The sequence below is a fragment of the Chlorocebus sabaeus genome, chromosome 21 (assembly GCF_047675955.1).
Source record: "Chlorocebus sabaeus isolate Y175 chromosome 21, mChlSab1.0.hap1, whole genome shotgun sequence".
Taxonomy (NCBI): Eukaryota; Metazoa; Chordata; class Mammalia; order Primates; family Cercopithecidae; genus Chlorocebus; species Chlorocebus sabaeus.
Genome location: NC_132924.1, coordinates 14,012,583 through 14,031,775, shown reverse-complemented (window position 1 = coordinate 14,031,775; position 19,193 = coordinate 14,012,583). Strand labels below are relative to the sequence as shown.

At 44.3% G+C, this 19,193-nt stretch overlaps 1 protein-coding gene across 1 annotated transcript in view; it reads right to left on the bottom strand.

The window, feature by feature from the left end:
* PKD1L1 (polycystin 1 like 1, transient receptor potential channel interacting) overlaps positions 1-19,193 on the bottom strand; it is a 180,985-nt gene that overhangs the window by 133,146 nt on the left and 28,646 nt on the right. Inside the window, exons 9-13 of the mRNA XM_073008857.1 lie at positions 13,381-13,554; positions 10,527-10,646; positions 9,821-9,989; positions 9,043-9,282; positions 7,052-7,184 (exon numbers count right to left, since the gene is read on the bottom strand). Of these exons, the coding sequence (XP_072864958.1) occupies positions 7,052-7,184; positions 9,043-9,282; positions 9,821-9,989; positions 10,527-10,646; positions 13,381-13,554 (836 nt within the window). The remainder of the gene's footprint in view (positions 1-7,051; positions 7,185-9,042; positions 9,283-9,820; positions 9,990-10,526; positions 10,647-13,380; positions 13,555-19,193) is intronic.

Sequence of the window (19,193 nt, the reverse complement as noted above, 5' to 3'; positions counted from 1 at the left end):
AAAGAGTGCCAATATTCCCCGATTATGCCCCCTCCAAGCAGTGGGAGGAGGTAAATTTGGCCCAGCCAGAGAGCATGTACCTTTTTCTCTCTCAGACTTGGAGCAAATTAAAAATAGACCTAGGTAAATTCTCAGATAACCCTGATGGCTATATTGATGTTTTACAAGGGTTAGGACAATACTCTGATCTGACACGGACAGATATAATGTTACTGCTAAATCAGACACTAGCCCCAAATGAGAGAAGTGCTACCGTAACTGCAGCCCGACAATTTGGCGATCTCTGGTATCTAAGTCAGGTCAATGATACGAGGATAACAGAGGAAAGAACAATTCCCCACAGGCCAGCAGGCAGTTCCCAGTGTAGACCCTCATTGGGACACAGAATCAGGACATGGAGATTGGTGCCGCAGACATTTGCTAACTTTTGTGCTAGAAGGACTAAGGAAAACTAGGAATAAGTCTACGAATTATTCAATGATATCCACTGTAACACAAGGAAAGGAAGAAAATCCTACTGCCTTTCTGGAGAGACTAAGGGAGGCACTGAGGAAGCAGACCTCTCTGTCACTTGACTCTACTGAAGGTCAACTAATCTTAAAGGATAAGTTTATCACTCAGTCAGCTGCAGACATTAGAAAAAAACCTTAAAAAGTCCGCCTTAGGCCCGGAGCAAAACTCAGAAACCCTATTAAACTTGGCAACCTTGTTTTTTGTAATAGAGATCAGGAGGAGCAGGCGGAATGGGACAAACGGGATAAAAAAAGGCCACCGCTTTAGTCATGACCCTCAGGCAAGCAGACTTTGGAGGCTCTGGAAAAGGGAAAAGCTGGGCAAATCGAACGCCTAATAGGGCTTGCTTCCTGTGCAGTCTACAAGGACACTTTAAAATGATTGTCCAAATAGAAATAAGCCGCCCCCTGGTCCAGCCCCTTATGTCAAGGGAATCATTGGAAGGCCCACTGCCCCAGGGGACGAAGGTCCTCTGAATCAGAAGCCACTAACCAGATGATCCAGCAGCAGGATTGAGGGTGCCCAGGGCAAGTGCCAGCCCATGCCATCACCCTCACAGAGCCCCAGGAATGCTTGACCATTGAGGGCCAGGAAGTTAACTGTCTCCTGAACACTGGCACGGCCTTCTCAGTCTTCCTCTCCTGTCCCGGACAACTGTCCTCCAGATCTGTCGCTATCCGAGGAGTCCTAGGACAGCCAGTCACTAGATACTTCTCCCAGGCACTAAGTTGTGACTGGGGAACTTTACTCTTATCACATGCTTTTCTAATTATGCCTGAAAGCCCCACTTCTTTGTTAGGGAGAGACATTCTAGCAAAAGCAAAGGCCATTATACACCTGAACAGAGGAGAAGGAACACCCGTTTGTTGTCCCCGGCTTGAGGAAGGAATTAATCCTGAAGTCCGGGCAACAGAAGAACAATATGGATGAGCAAAGAATGCCCGTCCTGTTCAAGTTAAACTAAAGGATTGCACCTCCTTTTCCTACCAAAGGCAGTACCCCCTTAGACCCGAGGCCCAGCAAGGAATCCAAAAGATTGTTAAGGACCTAAAAGCCCAAGGCCTAGTAAAACCACGCAATAGCCCCTTCAATACTCCAGTTTTAGGAGTACAGAAACCCAACGGACAGTGGAGGTTAGTGCAAGATATCGGGATTATCAATGAGGCCGTTGTCCCTCTATATCCAGTTGTCCCTAACCCCTATACTCTGCTTTCCCAAATACCAGAGGAAGCAGAGTGGTTTACAGTCCTGAACCTTAAGGATGTCTTTTTCTGCATCTGTGTACATCCTGACTCTCAATTCTTGTTTGCCTTTGAAGATCCTTTGAACCCAACGTCTCAACTCACCTGGACTGTTTTACCCCAAGGGTTCAGGGATAGCCCCCATCTGTTTGGCCAGGCATTAGCCAAGACTTGAGCCAGTTCTCATACCTGGACACTCTTGTCCTTCGGTACGTGGATGATTTACTTCTAGCCGCCCATTCAGAAACCTTGTGCCATCAAGCCACCCAAGTGCTCTTAAATTTCCTCATCACCTGTGGCTACAAGGTTTCCAAACCAAAGGCTCAGCTCTGCTCACAGCAGGTTAAATACTTAGGGCTAAAATTATCCAAAGGCACCAGGGCCCTCAGTGAGGAACGTGTCCAGCCTATACTGGCTTATCCTCATCCCAAAACCCTAAAGCAACTAAGAGGGTTCCTTGGCGTAACAAATTTCTGCTGAATATGGATTCCCAAGTGCGCAAAAATAGCCAGATCATTATATACACTAATTAAGGAAACTCAGAAAGCCAATACCCATTTAGTAAGATGGACACCTGAAGCAGAAGTGGCTTTCCAGGCCCTAAAGAAGGCCCTAACCCAAGCCCCAGTGTTAAACTTGCCAACGGGGCAAGACTTTTCTTTATATGTCACAGAAAAAGACAGGAATAGCTCTAGGAGTCTTTACACAGGTCCGAGGGATGAACTTGCAACCCATGGCATACCTGAGTAAAGAAACTGATGTAGTGGCAAAGGGTTGGCCTCATTGTTTACGGGTAGTGGCAGCAGTAGTAGTCTTAGTGTCTGAAGCAGTTAAAATAATACAGGGAAGACATCTTACTGTGTGGAATCTCATGACGTGAACAGCATACTCAATGCTAAAGGAGACTTGTGGCTGTCAGACAACCATGAGGAAAGTAAAATCATAAATCCCCATGGCCCTCTCTTGTCATATTTTTTTCTTTACTGTTCTCTTACCGCCTTTCACTCTCACTGCACCCCCTCCATGCCACTGTACGACCAGTAGCTCCCCTCACCAAGAGTTTCTATGGAGAATGCAGCTTCTTGGAAATATTGATGCCCCATTGCATAGGAGTTTAAGGGAAACCCCACCTTCACCACCCACACCCATATGCCCCGCAACTGCTATAACTCTGCCACTCTTTGCATGCATGCAAATACTCATTATTGGACAGGGAAAATGATTAATCCTAGTTGTCTTGGAGGACTTGGAGCCACTATCTGTTGGACTTACTTCACCCATACCAGTATGTCTGATGGGGGTGGAGTTCAAGATCAGGCAAGAGAAAAACACGTAAAGGAAGTAATCTCTCAACTGACCCTCGTACATAGTACCCCTAGACCCTACAAAGGAGTAGATCTCTCAAAACTACATGAAACCCTCTGTACCCATACTCGCCTGGTAAGCCTATTTAATACCACCCTCACTGGGCTCCATGAGGTCTAGGCCCAAAACCTTACTAACTGTTGGATGTGCCTCCCCCTGCACTTTAGGCCACATATTTCAATCCCTGTACCTGAACAATGGAACAACTTCAGCACAGAAATAAATACCACTTCTGTTTTAGTAGGACCTCTTGTTTCCAATCTGGAAATAACTCATACCTCAAACCTCACCTACGTAAAATTTAGCGATACTATAGACACAACCAACTCCCAATGCATCAGGTGGGTAACTCCTCCCACACGAATAGTCAGCTACCCTCAGGAATATTTTTTTTCTGTGGTACCTCAGCCTATCATTGTTTGAATGGCTCTTCAGAATCTATGTGCTTCCTTTCGTTCTTAGTGCCCCCTGTGACCATTTACACTGAACAAGATTTATACAAATATGTCGTAACTAAGCCCTGCAACAAAAGAGTACCCATTCTTCCTTTTGTTATCAGAGCAGGAGTGCTAGGCAGACTAGGTATTGGTGTTGGCGGTATCACAACCTCTACTCAGTTCTACTACAAACTCTCTCAAGAACTAAATGATAACGTGGAACGGGTCGCCAACTCCCTGGTCACCCTGCAAGATCAACTTAACTCCCTAGCAGCAGTAGGCCTTCAAAATCAAAGAGCTTTAGACTTGCTAACTGCTGAAAGAGGGGGAACCTGTTTATTTTTAGGGGAAGAATGCCATTATTATGTTAATCAATCTGGAATCGTCACCAAGAAAGTTAAAGAAATTCGAGATCGAGTACAACATAGAGCAGAGGAGCTTCAAAACACCGGACCCTGGGGCCTCCTCAGCCAATGGATGCCCTGGATTCTCCCATTAGGACCTCTTGCAGCTGTAATATTGTTACTCCTCTTTGGACCCTGTATCTTTAACCTCCTTGTTAAGTTTGCCTCTTCCAGAATCGAAGCTGTAAAGCTATAAATTGTTCTTCAAATGGAGCCCCAGATGCAGTCCATGACTAAGATCTACTGTGGATCCCTGGACCAGCCTGCTAGCCCATGCTCCAATGTTAATGACATCAAAGGCACCCCTCCCAAGGAAATCTCAACTGCACAACCCCTACTATGCCCCAGTTCAGCAGGAAAGAGTTAGAGCGGTCGTCGGCCAGCCTCCCCAACAGTACTTGTGTTTTCCTGTTGAGAGGGGTAACTGAGAGACAGGACTAGCTGGATTTCTTAGGCCGACTAAGAATCCCTAAGCCTAGCTGGGAAGGTGACTGCATCCACCTTTAAACACAGGGCTTGCAACTTAGCTCACACCCGACCAATTAGGTAGTAAAGCGAGCTCACTAAAGGTAAAGAAATAGCCAATCATCTATTGCCTGAGAGCACAGTGGGAGGGACAGTGATTGGGATATAAACCCAGGCATTTGAGCTGGCAAGGGCTGCCTTCTTTGGGTCACCTCCCTTTGTATGGGAGCTCTGTTTTCACTCTATTAAATCTTGCAACAGCCAAAAAAAAAAAAAAACAACAACAAAAAAGTTTACTTTTGACATTATTTAAGTGACTTTAGTTATCATTAAAATTACTTTTCAATTACTTTTTGTTGTTTCTATTCTGAATATGATACCACTCTAAGATTTGTCACAAACCTGCCCAGACTTATATGGGCTATAGCATATTTTAATACTAGGATGCCAATTTTTAGCTCATTCATAATAATAAACATTAAAAAATATGAAATGCCTAGTGAGAGTGAGAGTTGGTCCCTCAGTGCCAACAAATGTGAGCTGCTACAAGAACATCTCTAGGCTTGTCAAGATTCCGGGAAAGGCATTGTGTCCTTCAATTCTATAACTTGTAGTAATTATTCCTGTGAAGAGGCCATACACTTGCAGAACAATGTACAGATAGTGTAATTGCCAAGTTATTTGTAGTGATAGAAAACTGGAAGCTTAGCCAGGTGCAGTAGCTCACTGCACATTGGGAGGGAGGCCAAGGCAGGCAGATTGCCTGAGGTCAGAAGTTCAAGACCAGCCTGACCAACATGGCAAAACCCTGTCTCTACTAAAAATACAAAATTAGCTGGCTGTGGTAGGGGGCACCTGTAATGCCAGCTACTTGAGAGGCTGAGGCAGGAGAATTGCTTGAACCCAGGAGGTGGAAGTTGCAGTGAGCTGAGATCATGCCATTGCACTCCAGCCTGGGCAACAAGAGCAAAACTCCATCTCAAATAATAATAATAATAGTAATGATAATAATAATCAGAAGAAGAAGAAAGAAAACTGGAAACAACAAATTGTCCAACCAGAGGACATTATAAAATGATGTATAATTCATATACATAAGATTTAACATTAGGACATCATTAAAATCATGTAATCGAAAGACTGCTTAATAACAAAAGAAAATGCTCACACTGCAACCCAGGTTTGTGACAAACACACATACCACATATAAAAAGCCTTAGAAAAATACTGAAAATAAACACAGCAGACAAAAGTGGCTATTGCCTACTGCCTGGATTTCAGATGATTTCATTTTTTTTTTCCCTTATACTTTTGGAAAACATGTAAAATAAAAAATGACTGAGTAGGGTCCTTCAGGTATGTAATCCCAGAACTTTGGGAGGCCAAGGCAGGTGCGTCACTTGAGGCCAGGAGTTTGAGACCGGCCTGGCCAATATGGCAAAACCCCGTCTCTACTAAAAATGTAAAAATTAGCTAGGCATGGTGGTGCACACCTGTAATCCCAACTACTTGGGAGGCTGAGGCAGGAGAATCATTTGAAGCCAGGAGGCAGAGGTTATAGTGAGCCAAGATCATGCCACTGCATTCCAGCCTGGGCAACAGAGTTCCCCCGCTTCCCACCAAAAAAAAAAAGAAAAAATGAAATTATCAATATTGTTTTCTGTGTTTTACAGATAAGAAAATAAAAATAAAAATGTTTTACAGATGAAAAACTCAAGAAAACCACTCTGTCCTGTGTCCTAACAGCAGAGTCAGGACAGGAGCCAGAGCTCTCCTGCCTGGAGTCTGTGGTTTTTTCCTGCTGTGCCTTTTGCTTTAGTCCCTTTGCTGTTTGGGTCCATCTCTCACACCCAGAGAACACGTTCCCCCAGCACGCAGACCTCCTCAACAGTGTAGGTGCTCACTGGTCTAAAGGTGGGCAGGGGTCTTGCCTGTGTGAGGGCCAGGACCCTCTCCAGAACGTCCTAGGCACTTGGTCTCTGCATGCTGATCTCCACCAGCACCGTCTGGGGGCTGACCTCTTGGGGTCAGATGCCATAGAAAGCATTTTAGCAAATACAGCTCAGTCACGCATTTTAATTACTGTGTGTCATTTGAGCACCTTTGCCCTGAAAAGGAAAATTTGCTCTAAATCACAGGCCTCAAAGGAATTAAAGAAATAAAAAAGCAACCCTATTTTTTCTAACCCAGAATAGGTGTTCAACAGATAACTGATCATGTCCTTTCATTTTGGTGTCATATATATTCAAATGTTTCATTCTCCTGAAAATGCTACAGTTCTTAGCACAATCCAAAAAAAAAAAAAAAGAAAGAAAGAAAAGAAAAGAAAAAAGCTCCTTAAAGTGAGCTGTGCTGAATGCCAGAGTAATGCAGGCGAATAAAGAACTTATTCACACACCAGACCCCAGAAATGACACGGTCTCCTCCTGTCCAGACTGGGGTAGCCCTCCCTCCCCTGAGGGTCACCCACTCTGAAGCCCTTATAGGCGCTCCTTTGTGTAAATTGCAGCAGGATAAACTGGACAAAGCCTCGCTTCATTCCCCAAACTCTCACCACTCCAGTGGTCCCAACTCAGAGGGAGGCTGAAAAAAGGCCGCTGGAGGATTTCCCAGACTCCGACCCTACCTGAACTTTCTCAGGCCCCATGTTCTTAACCAAGGGTGGCTGGCAGGGCTCGCACACGATGAAAAGTTGCTTTCTTAGGGTGGAGGCACTGACGTCATTGAAGGCAAGTACCTCCACTGTAAATTCTCCTTCCCTAGGAGGATGGAAAGCATGGAAATTAACAGATTTATGTTGATGAACATCAGGCTTTCATTCTCTTCATTCCCACCCCTATCTGCAGAATTAAGTATTTGACAGCAAGTCATCCCAATGAATAAGAACAGAAGAGGCAAAGGTCACAAGACTGATTTCCACAGAGGTCTTTCATCAACTAACCAACAGACTGGCTCCCCGACTTGCCTGGGCCAGGCCAAGGACCAGACTCCCAGACTAATGTCACATGCTATATTCATCCAGGTGAGGGGTGTGTTGCTTCCTTCTTTGGGCAACCGTCCCCACAGCCATGACCTGGCCCCCTCTTGACAACAGAGCAGATCTATATGTCTTCCCTGTGTGATGGGTACCCCAACCCACAACTAGGGGGTCTCTGGGGATGGTCTTCCTGTTCCATTTCTGCTCTATGAATCTGGTTTCCTGACCAATTTCTTAGACTCCTACAAACTCAGGAAGGACAGGATAGATCCATAGCCTGTCTCCGGGGAAGGGGAGTGGGTCATAGCTGTGGAGGGATTCAGGACAGTTGGAGGTGAGAGCTGGGTAGCTCCTGACCCAGCAGGTGGTGCTTTACTAAGGAAATACATGGTTATTTTGCAAACGTTGCAACATGGATAATTACTTAAGACTTCTGAATTTGAAACAGAAAAATATTCCCATCAGAAGATCGCAAATTTGAGTTTGCAAGGACCAAAATATCACTTGCCATCCTGGAGCCCCAGCAACAAAGGTAGGGCCTACTGATAAGAATGAAGACTGGATGGCTGTCTCAGGTTGTCAGAGAGCCCAGAGCACACTCTAGAGATGACAGTGGAGGCACCGAATAAACCATGTCACTTCCACAGGGCACAAAAGGGCTCCTGCAGCTACCGAGTACATCGCAAGGTACCTAGGCCACCATGTGCTCCACTGAGGATACACCAGTCTACAAGCCACTGCTACTCAATGCTTTCCTCATGTGAAAATCTATTTCTGATGAAAAAGTCCTGAATCCATAGTTAGTGATGGGGCCATTCAGTCCCCACCAAAGCGTGGAGAGGCTGCAGTGTGGGTTCTCATGGAAATCCTGCATTGGAGGAAGTTTGCAATCTTTCCCTGATGCCACTGCCTACATGAACCTAATTTTCTAGATACTTCCGCACACTTTGATATTTCCCTATAGCAGCATAAAATTTTGATGCCAGCCTGTGGCTCAGCCTTGGCCATGCATGTCTCCTCACTGAAAGGATTCGACCCACTTGGGTCCTAGAACTCACTCACCCTAGAGGCTCGGTTGGGAATGAGTGATCCAGCCAGTCTGCACCTTATCATAGCTCCGTGACGCTTTGTCCCAGGCACACCGCGGGCACTCAGTAAATGCAGAGTTAAAGGACAGAGTTCATGCTCTTCCATATGACATCAAGGCCCTTCACAATCTGCCAACCTACACTCATCTCACCCATCTATATACGTCTTGCCAGTCACTCCAAACATCTCCTGTTGGCACCTCACCGAGCACCTTTGCCCAGGCCCTTGTCTCTGTTTGGGATCCTCTCTCCCATTTCCCTTTGTCAAGCTCCTACTCAAGGTATCACTTTCAGTGAGCCATCTCCACCACATCACAGGCCTCCTTTGCAGCCACAGCCCTTGTGCTGAAAGCATCTCTTTCCTCTTTGTCTTTCCCCTGGACTAGGAGCTCCTTGAAAGGCATGGGCAGGTCTTATTTGTCTCTGTGTAATCATCTGTCACCTATGCTGACTGACAGGCAGGTCTTAATGTGGAACCCAATGGCTGATGCCTTAAGACTCTGATTCCTGCGCTGTCTGTAGAGAGCACCCTGCTGCCTTGCAGTGGCTCACCTACTGTAGACGTGGCTGCTGGAGCTGCTCCCCAGGCTGATGGTGCCATCCCCAAAGTCCCACAGGTAGGCAACATCGGTGCCGAAGTTGATCCGGCACTCAAAGGCCACACTGGCATTTACCAGAGCTGAGGAGGGGGACATGAGCCGATTGGCCACAATTTTCTTCTGCACCCTGATGACGTGGGGCTCAGAGACCACACTGCTGATCCTGTTGGAAGCCTTAACCATCACACGATACCTGCAGGATGGGGAAAGGAGGGCAGGGAAAGCAGACAGCAAGACAAGAACAGGGTCAGATCTAGAGAAACTGTCTGCCATACTTCAAGAGGAAGGCGGGGGAGGGGTAAGCAGCACTTAATTTGTAAGAACTACCAAAGTATCCAGTGATTTTCATCTTATTGAGGAGAAGGGGGTTGATATTTTTGACTACCCCCTCTTCATTATTTAATTCATTTCTCAAAGCAGTAGGGGTAAGCATCATTGCCCTTTCTTAGATGAGGAATTTCTTAGGTCATATGGGTGGCTGAGATAGAATTTGAACCTAGGACTGTCTGCTTCAAAGCCCTACACCGTTTCCCTTAGTTCAAGCTGAAGAGAAATGAACTAAATCTTCCCCTAAATCTTACTTTGAGTTTGCTTCACAGAAGGACCTAGTCGCCCATTGTAATACAAATGTAACAGCCATAAGATGCCTTCAGTAGCGGCATGGTGATCTTCAGACTGAGTATAGGCTGCGGTACAAACAGCTACTCAGCAGGACTGCTACTTTTACTGACCATTGGGGGTTGCTAAGTCTTTTTTTAATGCTTCTTGAAGTTGTCCTCACTGGTGGATCCTCTCCAAAATACCACTCAAATTCCAGGGGTATTGTTTCCTTGGTAACAGCTGTAAATGTAATGTCTGTGTCTGTGGCAAACACAGTTCCATTTGTGTAGACAGAGACGGCTGTGGCAAAAGAAAGGAAGGCGTAGCTATGTCAACATAGGAGGGCTGGAATCTCCAGAGAAACTAGTACCTCTACTTTCCCACTTGGTCATGGGCTTGAGTGATGGTGAGGAAGCTCTCATACGCATGCAGGTTGGAGGCAAGGATGCAGCTATGGGCACACGGTAGGCAGTGCTGGCCCTGGTTCAAAGGCCCCAAAGTGCTTGCACAGGAGGAGCTCCTAAGGCCATAGGGCCAAGTCCTTTTGGGAGTCTGCTAGAAAGGGTGTGGCACATGGAGCTGACAGATAATAGTCCTGATAACCCACCTTCCCATTCCTTCAGATGGGAGGCTTAATGCCTGTGGTTTCAGAAAAGTCCCAGAACAAACAGCAGGTGAACAAAGAACCTGTCCAAGGACAAATGGGGCTCTCGGGCAGAGCTGATAACAAAACCTGGTGCTGCCTATGGCTTTCCTAATCCCAGTTGACCGCGCGAGGGAGGTTTTTGTTAAGCGAGGGAGGTTTTTGTTAAATCTGGAATTAAAACAAAGACATACATTGCATCCTATACCAGACAGTTATGCTGTGCCAAGCCTGGCTGTCACCCACTTGAGTCTGAGAAATAAAGGACACGTGATATGAAGAAATAGATGGAAAATGATGTATAACAACAGTGCCTAAAATGAGAAAAAAAAAGGAGGTAAGAGAAAAAGTATTAAAATTAATTCACTTTTATCATGCAACACACAGTCAGTATTTTTCTTATTTTTTTTTTTTTTTTTTTTTTTTGAGACGGAGTCTCGCTCTGTCGCCAGGCTGGAGTGCAGTGGCGCAATCTCGGCTCACTGCAAGCTCCGCCTCCCGGGTTCACGCCGTTCTCCTGCCTCAGCCTCCCGAGTAGCTGGGACTACAGGCACCCGCCACCGCGCCCGGCTAATTTTTTTTCTATTTTTTTAGTAGAGACGGGGTTTCACCATGGTCTCAATATCCTGACCTTGTGATCCGCCCGCCTCGGCCTCCCAAAGTGCTGGGATTACAGGCGTGAGCCACCGCGCCCGGCCCACACAGTCAGTATTTTTCATTTTTAACTTTCCCTCTTTGAATCTCAATAAATTTCAAAATTCTAAGCGTGTGCTCTGAAATCAGACATACCTGGGAAACATAAACTTAATCACAGAATTTCTGTCATTAAAATTTTCTTTGTATATTTTCTCTATTTGAGAGCTCCCTACATGGTATTAAATATGTTAATTCCTTTGAAATACGTCAATTACTTTGATAGACGGCCTTGTTTTTAAAGTATTTCTCAATGTGTACACTAAGTAGTCTTCACTTCACAGGAGTTCTTAAATAGAGGTCTAAAGATAAGCCTCATGCATTTAAGTCCTATAAGATGTAAGATTGTGCATATATGTATATATACATGTACACACACCATACACATATCACACAAATAGCACATACACACATACATACCATATACACACCATACACAGCATATGCACCATACACATATGCACCACATGTACACACATACCACACATACCCCCTACATACATACTACACATGCATGTACATATGTATCTGCATACATATGGAGGTGGATACCAAACACTGAATCAGATTCTGAAAGAGTACTGTGATGTCTAGGAAGATTTAGAGCAACTCATTTATCATAAAAGGATATTAAGAAAGGAGGGTTATTTGGCCGGGCATGGTGGCTCAAGCCTGTAATCCCAGCACTTTGGGAGGCCGAGGCGGGTGGATCACGAGGTCAGGAGATCGAAACCATCCTGGCTAACATGGTGAAACCCTGTCTCTACTAAAAATACAAAAAATTAGCCAGGCATGGTGGCGGGCACCTGTAGTCCCAGCTACTTGGGAGGCTGAGGCAGGAGAATGGCATGAACCTGGGAGGTGGAACTCACAGTGAGCCAAGATCACACCATTGCACTCCAGCCTGGGCGACAGAGCAAGACTCTGCCTCACAAAAAAAAAAGAGAAAGGAGGGTTATTTATTATTACTACTGTTCTTCTCTTTATAAAGAGAAAATACTTGTTTATAACAGAGATAAAGTGGAATGAATATTCTGTCCATCAATGCATCAGAGTTTTTGAAAAATAAATCTCATATGACTAAAAATAGATATCATATGATAAATAAATATCACATGGTCTCATTAACTATGTCTGAAAATTAATTCTGAGCTGATAATCAAAAGTGTTAAAGAAAAAGATACAGTTTACAGATTTGCACAAGAATACCCTATTATGAATCTGTAGGGCTGGATGCAAACTTGCACCTTCCTATTCTAAATCCTGGTAGGGAACCACTGGAGAAACAAGAATTGTGCTCTTGCACTGGCTAGACGTGCCGCTTATTCATTCAGGGTTAGATAAGACAAGTCAATATGAATGACCGGCTGGCTAGTTAGGGTATGCAAACAGGTTAAAAAAGTCCTTCCATATGTATGTCATAACTTCTTGGATGGAGAGTTTCTCACTAGTCTGATTGTAAACAGGTACAGCCACACAGCCACTGTGTGGAACAGCTGGACAGAATTCTTACATGGATGAGTTCACTGGGACTCATCCCTCCATTGGATCTCCCTTTCTCCTGTTTCTGGGAAATGCGACCCCATCATCCCATCCACGTAGGCTGCACTTTGGGAGTGCCACTGGCTGGCTCCCCATTTGCTCTGTTGTAAAGTGTAGGGACTCTTTTCTCTACCGTAATTGGCTGGGGTTCCCCATTTCCACCCCCACTGGTCTCTGAGCTTCCGGTCCCTCCCTCTACAAAACTGACATGAAGGGAATACCTTCCTTACAGGTAGCTGTGCGGATAAAGTGGGGTGACACGAGTGAGGTATTAGCAGTGGATAAGGTGGAATGGATATTTTGTCTTTCATCAATGCATCAGTGTGCACCTGGCACACTCAGCGAGCACTGGATTCTTTCTCAGTTCTGTGTTTAGCTCAAGGCCATGCTGTCTGACCAAAATGTCCCTCCAGCCCGTGCTGCAAGGCTCATCATGCCTGCCAGCTCCCACTTCAGATATGCCCTGTCCCCACAGTTAGATAAAGTTCCTGTCTCCTAAAATCTCCCAGCCCCTTAGCCATGTTCCCTCCTAAGCATTTTTAATATCCTGTCTCATCCTGCTCCTATCCATATCTTAACGTTTTCACTAAGATAATAGATTCCTTGAGATGAAGACTTTGTATGACTTTATCTTCGTGTTCCCCTAGAACACAGTATTCGGCAAGACATATTTTCTGAATTAGGGAAGAATGAATGAAGGATGTTGTATCGAATTTAGAACTGCTATAACTTGAACAATGTAAGTAAAGCAGAGACGCCCTGCTTCGTTTATAACTGAGGGGTGCTTGCTCAGACTCCAGATATAGGTCTTACTTTTCTGATTCACTTGGGAGTCAGTAAAGACAAGCACTTCATCCTCATGGACACTGCTGGAGTTCATGAACGCAGACACGGCCTCATGGCCAATCTCCACATAATAAGGTCCAAGCTCCACTTTGGTTCCATGAAACTCATTATAAATAACAGCCTTGAGCATATAGACTCCTTCTGGAAAAATAAGAAAGAACGGACATTTGATGAATTTTTAATAACAGGCATAACAGTTAACATGTGCAGAATGGTCATAATGGGGTGACTAATAGGGGAACTGATACAGGAAAGGTGATCTTTCTTATCTCTTGTGGCAGCAGGATCATTTCACGGGCATGTGGCCCATACAGTTGCACAGAGCCCCACAAGCAATGGAGCTATGTGAGTGATTTAATGCTCTTCTATCTTGAAATTCTTCATAATTATTTTCAGCAAGGGGTCCTGCATTTTCATTTTCCCCTGGGCCTTGAGAATTATGTTTCCAATCCTGTGCAGTAGGAAATATTCATAAGGATGAACATAGATATTGGTTATCCCACAGCTAGACAAATAATACTTAAACAGCCAAATGGGAATATATCAAATAACTATGATGGTGGATGACAAAAATGGCCCCAAACCCTTACCCGTTTTCACACACTTACAATATAACTGTAATATGACTCTGTGGTTCCTCTCATTAAGTGGTGAAGCCTATAGCTTCACCCCTCAAATCAGTGCTAATCATGTGGCCAATGGATTTTCAAAGTGCTTGCACATTGGGGCTTGCCCTCTCTTTCTTGTCTTGGGACCTCTGTCATTGTCATTGGGACCGTGTCATTGCCATGTGAATAGCCTGGCCTAGTCTGCTGAAGGATGAGAGACACATGACTGAGTCCCCCCATGGCCCCAGCCGAGGGTCAGTCACCTGCAGGAGAAGAGCCACCTGGCTGATTGGCAGCTGGCTGCTTATCTGTGAGTGAGCCCCTCTAAGACCAGCTTAGACCTGAAGAACTCCCAGCAGAACTGGGAGCCGAATACAGGACTGTGTTTTAAGGCACTAAGTTTAGGGTGGCTTGTTAACACAGCAATAGACTACTGATACAATTCCACTGAACTGGAAAGACATTAGTAATTCTCTAACCTCAACTCCCTATACAATATTCTTAAACTGTACATTTGATGATGTCATTCTCCAGCTTGGAAAATGTTAAGTGATTCCTAATGTGTCACAGGAGCAAATTTGTAGCTGAGCCCTTCCCCCTCAGCTGAGCTGGTCCCAATCACTCATCCTTGACTCCACCAGGCCCACACCTGACTCATCAGCCACACAGAACCAGCCTCCACTGCTCATATGGCCAGTCTCCACCACAAAGATGCCCCTATACACAGTCTTCTCTCAGTTTACAACATCCTTCTTTGTGCCTCCATCTGGCCAACTTGCACCTACCATGAGCCTCTTTGAATGACCCGGGCAGAATCACTGGCTTCACCTGGCATCTGACCACGGAACATGGGCCGGGCTTCCCTCTCAGACTCACTACATTCTCTGTCTTTCTTGTCCCCAAACCTCATCACAGAACACTTAGGACATACACAATATATGTTTATCAAAGGACCAGTCAAGTTTACAGAATGGAATGCTGAAGCTCGAAAGGTTAAACAATGTACTCTAGGCCTAGAGTATGTAATGCTTTCTTAGGAATTAAGATAGTCATTTCTCTCTTCACTTGCTGCATCCAAATTATATGGAATAATATGTGGATCTACTAGCAGCATAAGAAGAAAAAAGGGAATGATTTTAAAGAGTAAAAGTCTATCTCCGGGGAAGAATAGTGAACGTGGTAGCATGCAGGAGGATTTGGGAATATACTGTGATAAGCAGAGGCCAGAGAGAAGGGCATCCTACTTTAAGCACAACTCAGATTAACATGTAGAAGAAACAGGTACACTTTCCCAAATTGTATTTTCATCTTGGAAGCTATATCTCAAATGTTGAGACACCATTCATAACTTTATTCCAATTTTCTTACAATACTGCTTCTCATAACTGTGTCCAAAATAACTTTGCACATGAATTTTATGACAAGTAGAAAGTGAAATAGACATCCATGCAGGTCATCCCATTCATAGGAAACAGAACTTAACTAAGAGTGTGCTATGTGTTGTTTCATGTCAAAAGGCAGATTTCACGACCACAAGTTAGAAAAGGCAGTTTATGTAATAGTTAAGAATGCACTCCATGGACTCAGAGGAATTTGGCATTGGAAATCTTTGTGACCAAATCTTAGGCATAAATCTTACTTTCTTTTTTTCTTTTTTTTTTTTTTTGAGATGGAGTCTCGCTCTGTCACCCAGGCTAAAGTGCAGTGGCGTGATCTCAGCTCACTGCAAGCTCTGCCTCCTGGGTTCATGCCATTCTCCTGCCTCAGCCTCCCGAGTAGCTGGGACTACAGGTGCCTTCCACCATGCCTGGCTAATTTTGTTTTTGAATTTTTAGTAGACATAGGGTTTCACTGTGTTAGCCAGGATAGTCTTTATCTCCTGACTTCATGATCCACCTGCCTTGGCCTCCCAAAGCACTGGGATTACAGACATGAGCCACCACGCCCAGCCAGGCATATCTTACTTTCAAGTTGACTTTTTTTGAGATGGAGTTTCACTCTGTCACCCAGGCTGGAGTGCAGTGGCATTATCTCAGCTCACTGCGACCTCCGCCTCCCAGGTTCAAGCGATTCTCCTGCCTCACCTTCCCAAGTAGCTCAGATTACAGGTGTCCGCCACCATGCCTAGTTGATTATTATTATTATTATTATTTTGTATTTTTAGTAGAGATAGGATTTCACCATGTTGGCCAAGCTGGTCTCGAACTCCTGACCTCAGGTGATCCACCTCAGCCTCCCAAATTGCTGGGATTACAGGCATGAACCGCCGTGCCTAGCCTCAAGTTGACTTTAGACTTAACCCCTGATAGAAGATGTAACACCGATATAGTTTGGGTGTTTACCTCTCCCTAATCTCATGTGTTGAATTGTAATACCCCAAGTTGGAAGTAGAGCTTGGTGGAAGGTGACTGGATGATGGGAGTGGATTTCTCATGAATGGTTTAGTACCATCCTTTGGTACTGTCCTTGCGACAGTGAGTGACTTCTCTTGAGATCTGGCTGTTTAAAAGTGTGTGGCATCTCACTCTCTCTCTCTCATTCCTGCTTTCACTGTGTGATGTGCCTGCTACCCTGTAGCCTTCTACCATGATTGTAAACTTCCTGAAGCCTCCCCAGAAGGTGAGCAAAGGTCGGCACCATGCTTCCTGTAAAGCCTGCAGAACCGTGAGCCAATTAAGCTTCTTTTCTTTATAAATTACCTAGTTCGAAGTATTTCTTTATATCAATTGGAGAATGGCCTAATACAAATACCAACTCCTTACTTCATTCATAAAGCAACAAAAGAAACCAATGAATATGTATCAAAGTTTCAGATGCTTAAAATTATTATAATAGAGCAAGTCCTGATGTGAAATAGAGATATAGTTAGCCTTCTACTTAACCTTCTAGGAGTTAATCCAAAAATAAAAAAGAAAACAGTGAATAAAAATAAAAACTCTTTCTCTTTTTGTTTAGTGAAACTAAGAGGTAGCTAGCATGTTCAGAATACAAAATGGATGCAAAAACTGCTAAAAGCGGCAAATATCAAACATGCATGAGCAGGAACCATTCTGAAGGAAGAAAACAGAAAACGTCCTAAAGTGAGAACTCAGTTGCCAAAGGGCTCAGTGTCTGTGAATATCAACACACATACATGTGTGTACGCAACACACACACAGACACACACACTCCACCTGCAGTTAGTTAAGAAAAAATGCAACTCTTTAAATTATGAGTAATGCTGGAAGAAAAAAAAAAAAGAAAGGAAGAAAGGAAGGAAGGTAGGAAAGAAGAAGGGAGGGAAGGATAAATGGAGAAAATACCATTCAACACATACAAGATACTACAAGAGTCAAGAGGGGAAATTCTAAATACTCATAGTAGATTAAGATAATTTATCAGAAAAACACTGTACACAAGAACAGGATTGAACAACCTGAGGAATCATTATCTTCTGAGATGTAAGACCAGAGAGCAGAAATGAAGGAAACAAAGTCAACATTTTAGAGTATAATGGAGAATGGAAAGTGCGGAACACAAAAGAAGGGATGCAGAGGAAAATATAAGGAGAGTGGGCTAGATGAAAAAGGAAAAACAAAAAAGATTTGAAAAGACAAAAGAGAACTAATAGATGTATGCCAGTCTCCCAAAAAGAAAGTTGACATATTGGAATAGAAACAATGTAAAGATCTAATTCAAGAAATCTTTCCTGAAACAAAGGACACATTAAAAGGTACACCATGTGCTGAAAAAAGGTGACCCAGAGTGGCCAGCACTTAGACACGTCCTGGCAAAGCTGCTGGAGTTGCAAATAAAGAAATAATTACCGGCTGGGCGCGGTGGCTCACAACTGTGATCCTAGCACTTTGGGAGGCCGAGGTGTGTGGATCACTTGAGGTCAGGAGTTCTAGCCCAGCCTGGCCAACATGGTGAAATGCCATCTCTTCTAAAAATACAAAAATCAGTCAGGCGTGGTGGTATATGCCTGTAATCCTAGCTACTTGGGAGGCTGAGGCATGAGAATCGCTTGAACCCAGGAGGTTTTAGTGAGCCAAGATCGTGCCACTGTACTCCAGCCTGGGCAACAGAGTGAGACTGTGTCTCAAAAAGAAAACAAAAGAAAAGAATTCTCTTGACAATCACAGAAAAACATTAATCGTTGAGGGGGGAAAAGAAGGCTGACCTTGAAATCACCACAAATAAGAAAGATAGAATGGAGAATTTCAGGGAGGCTTCTTCAGACACAGAGTGTTGGGGCCACCAGCTGAATTTCTGATTCAGCAGGTCTGCAGTGGGCCTGAGAGTCTGTATTCTAAGCCAGTCTCAGGTGGTCATGATGCTGCTGGGCCACAGTTGGAGAACCACAGTTACAGGAGAGAACAGAATGGAAAGATAACCACATTCCCCAGGAAAAGAACATGTGTCCAAGGAGTCCAGAGTCAGCACACTGTCATTCCAATATAATGGCTGCAACAGTTTTCAATATGTGGGAACTTAGAGGAAGCTTATTCCATGAATCTTCCTACAAAATCTACTAGAGGGCAAACTTCAGACAACCAAAGAGGAACACTATGCCAAATAAAAGCCGAGCAAGAACCAAATATATTAGCTCCAGAACCAGAAGTAAGACTAATGTGGGGAAGTAGGTTGATATGGTTTGGATCTGTGCCCACATCAAATCTCATGTCAAATTGCATTCCCCAGTATTGAAAGTTGGGCCTTCAGCATTGGCAGTGAGGAGGTGGGAGGTGATTGGATGATGGTGGCAGGTTTCTCATAAATGGTTTAGTGTCACCCCCAATCCCTGCCACTTGGTACTGTCCTCATGATAGTGAGTTCTCATGAGATCTGGTCTTTTAAAAGTGTGTGGCACCTCCCCCGCTCTTGCTCTTACTCCGGCTATGTAATATGTGTGTTCCCCGTTAGCTTTCTGCCATGATTGTAAGTTTCCTGAGGCTTCCCCAGAAGCTGAGTAGATGCCCACATCAATGCTTCCTATACAGTCTGCAGAACTGTGAGCCAATTAAATCTCTTTTCTTATAAATTATCCGGTGTCAGGTATTTCTTTATAGCAATGCAAGAACAAACTAATACATAGGTGGTAAGAAAAAAGGGTAAATATTTCATGTTCTGACAATGTAGAAATCATACAATAAACCAAATTTGGGTGAGGGAAGAGAAGAAGAGGTGGGA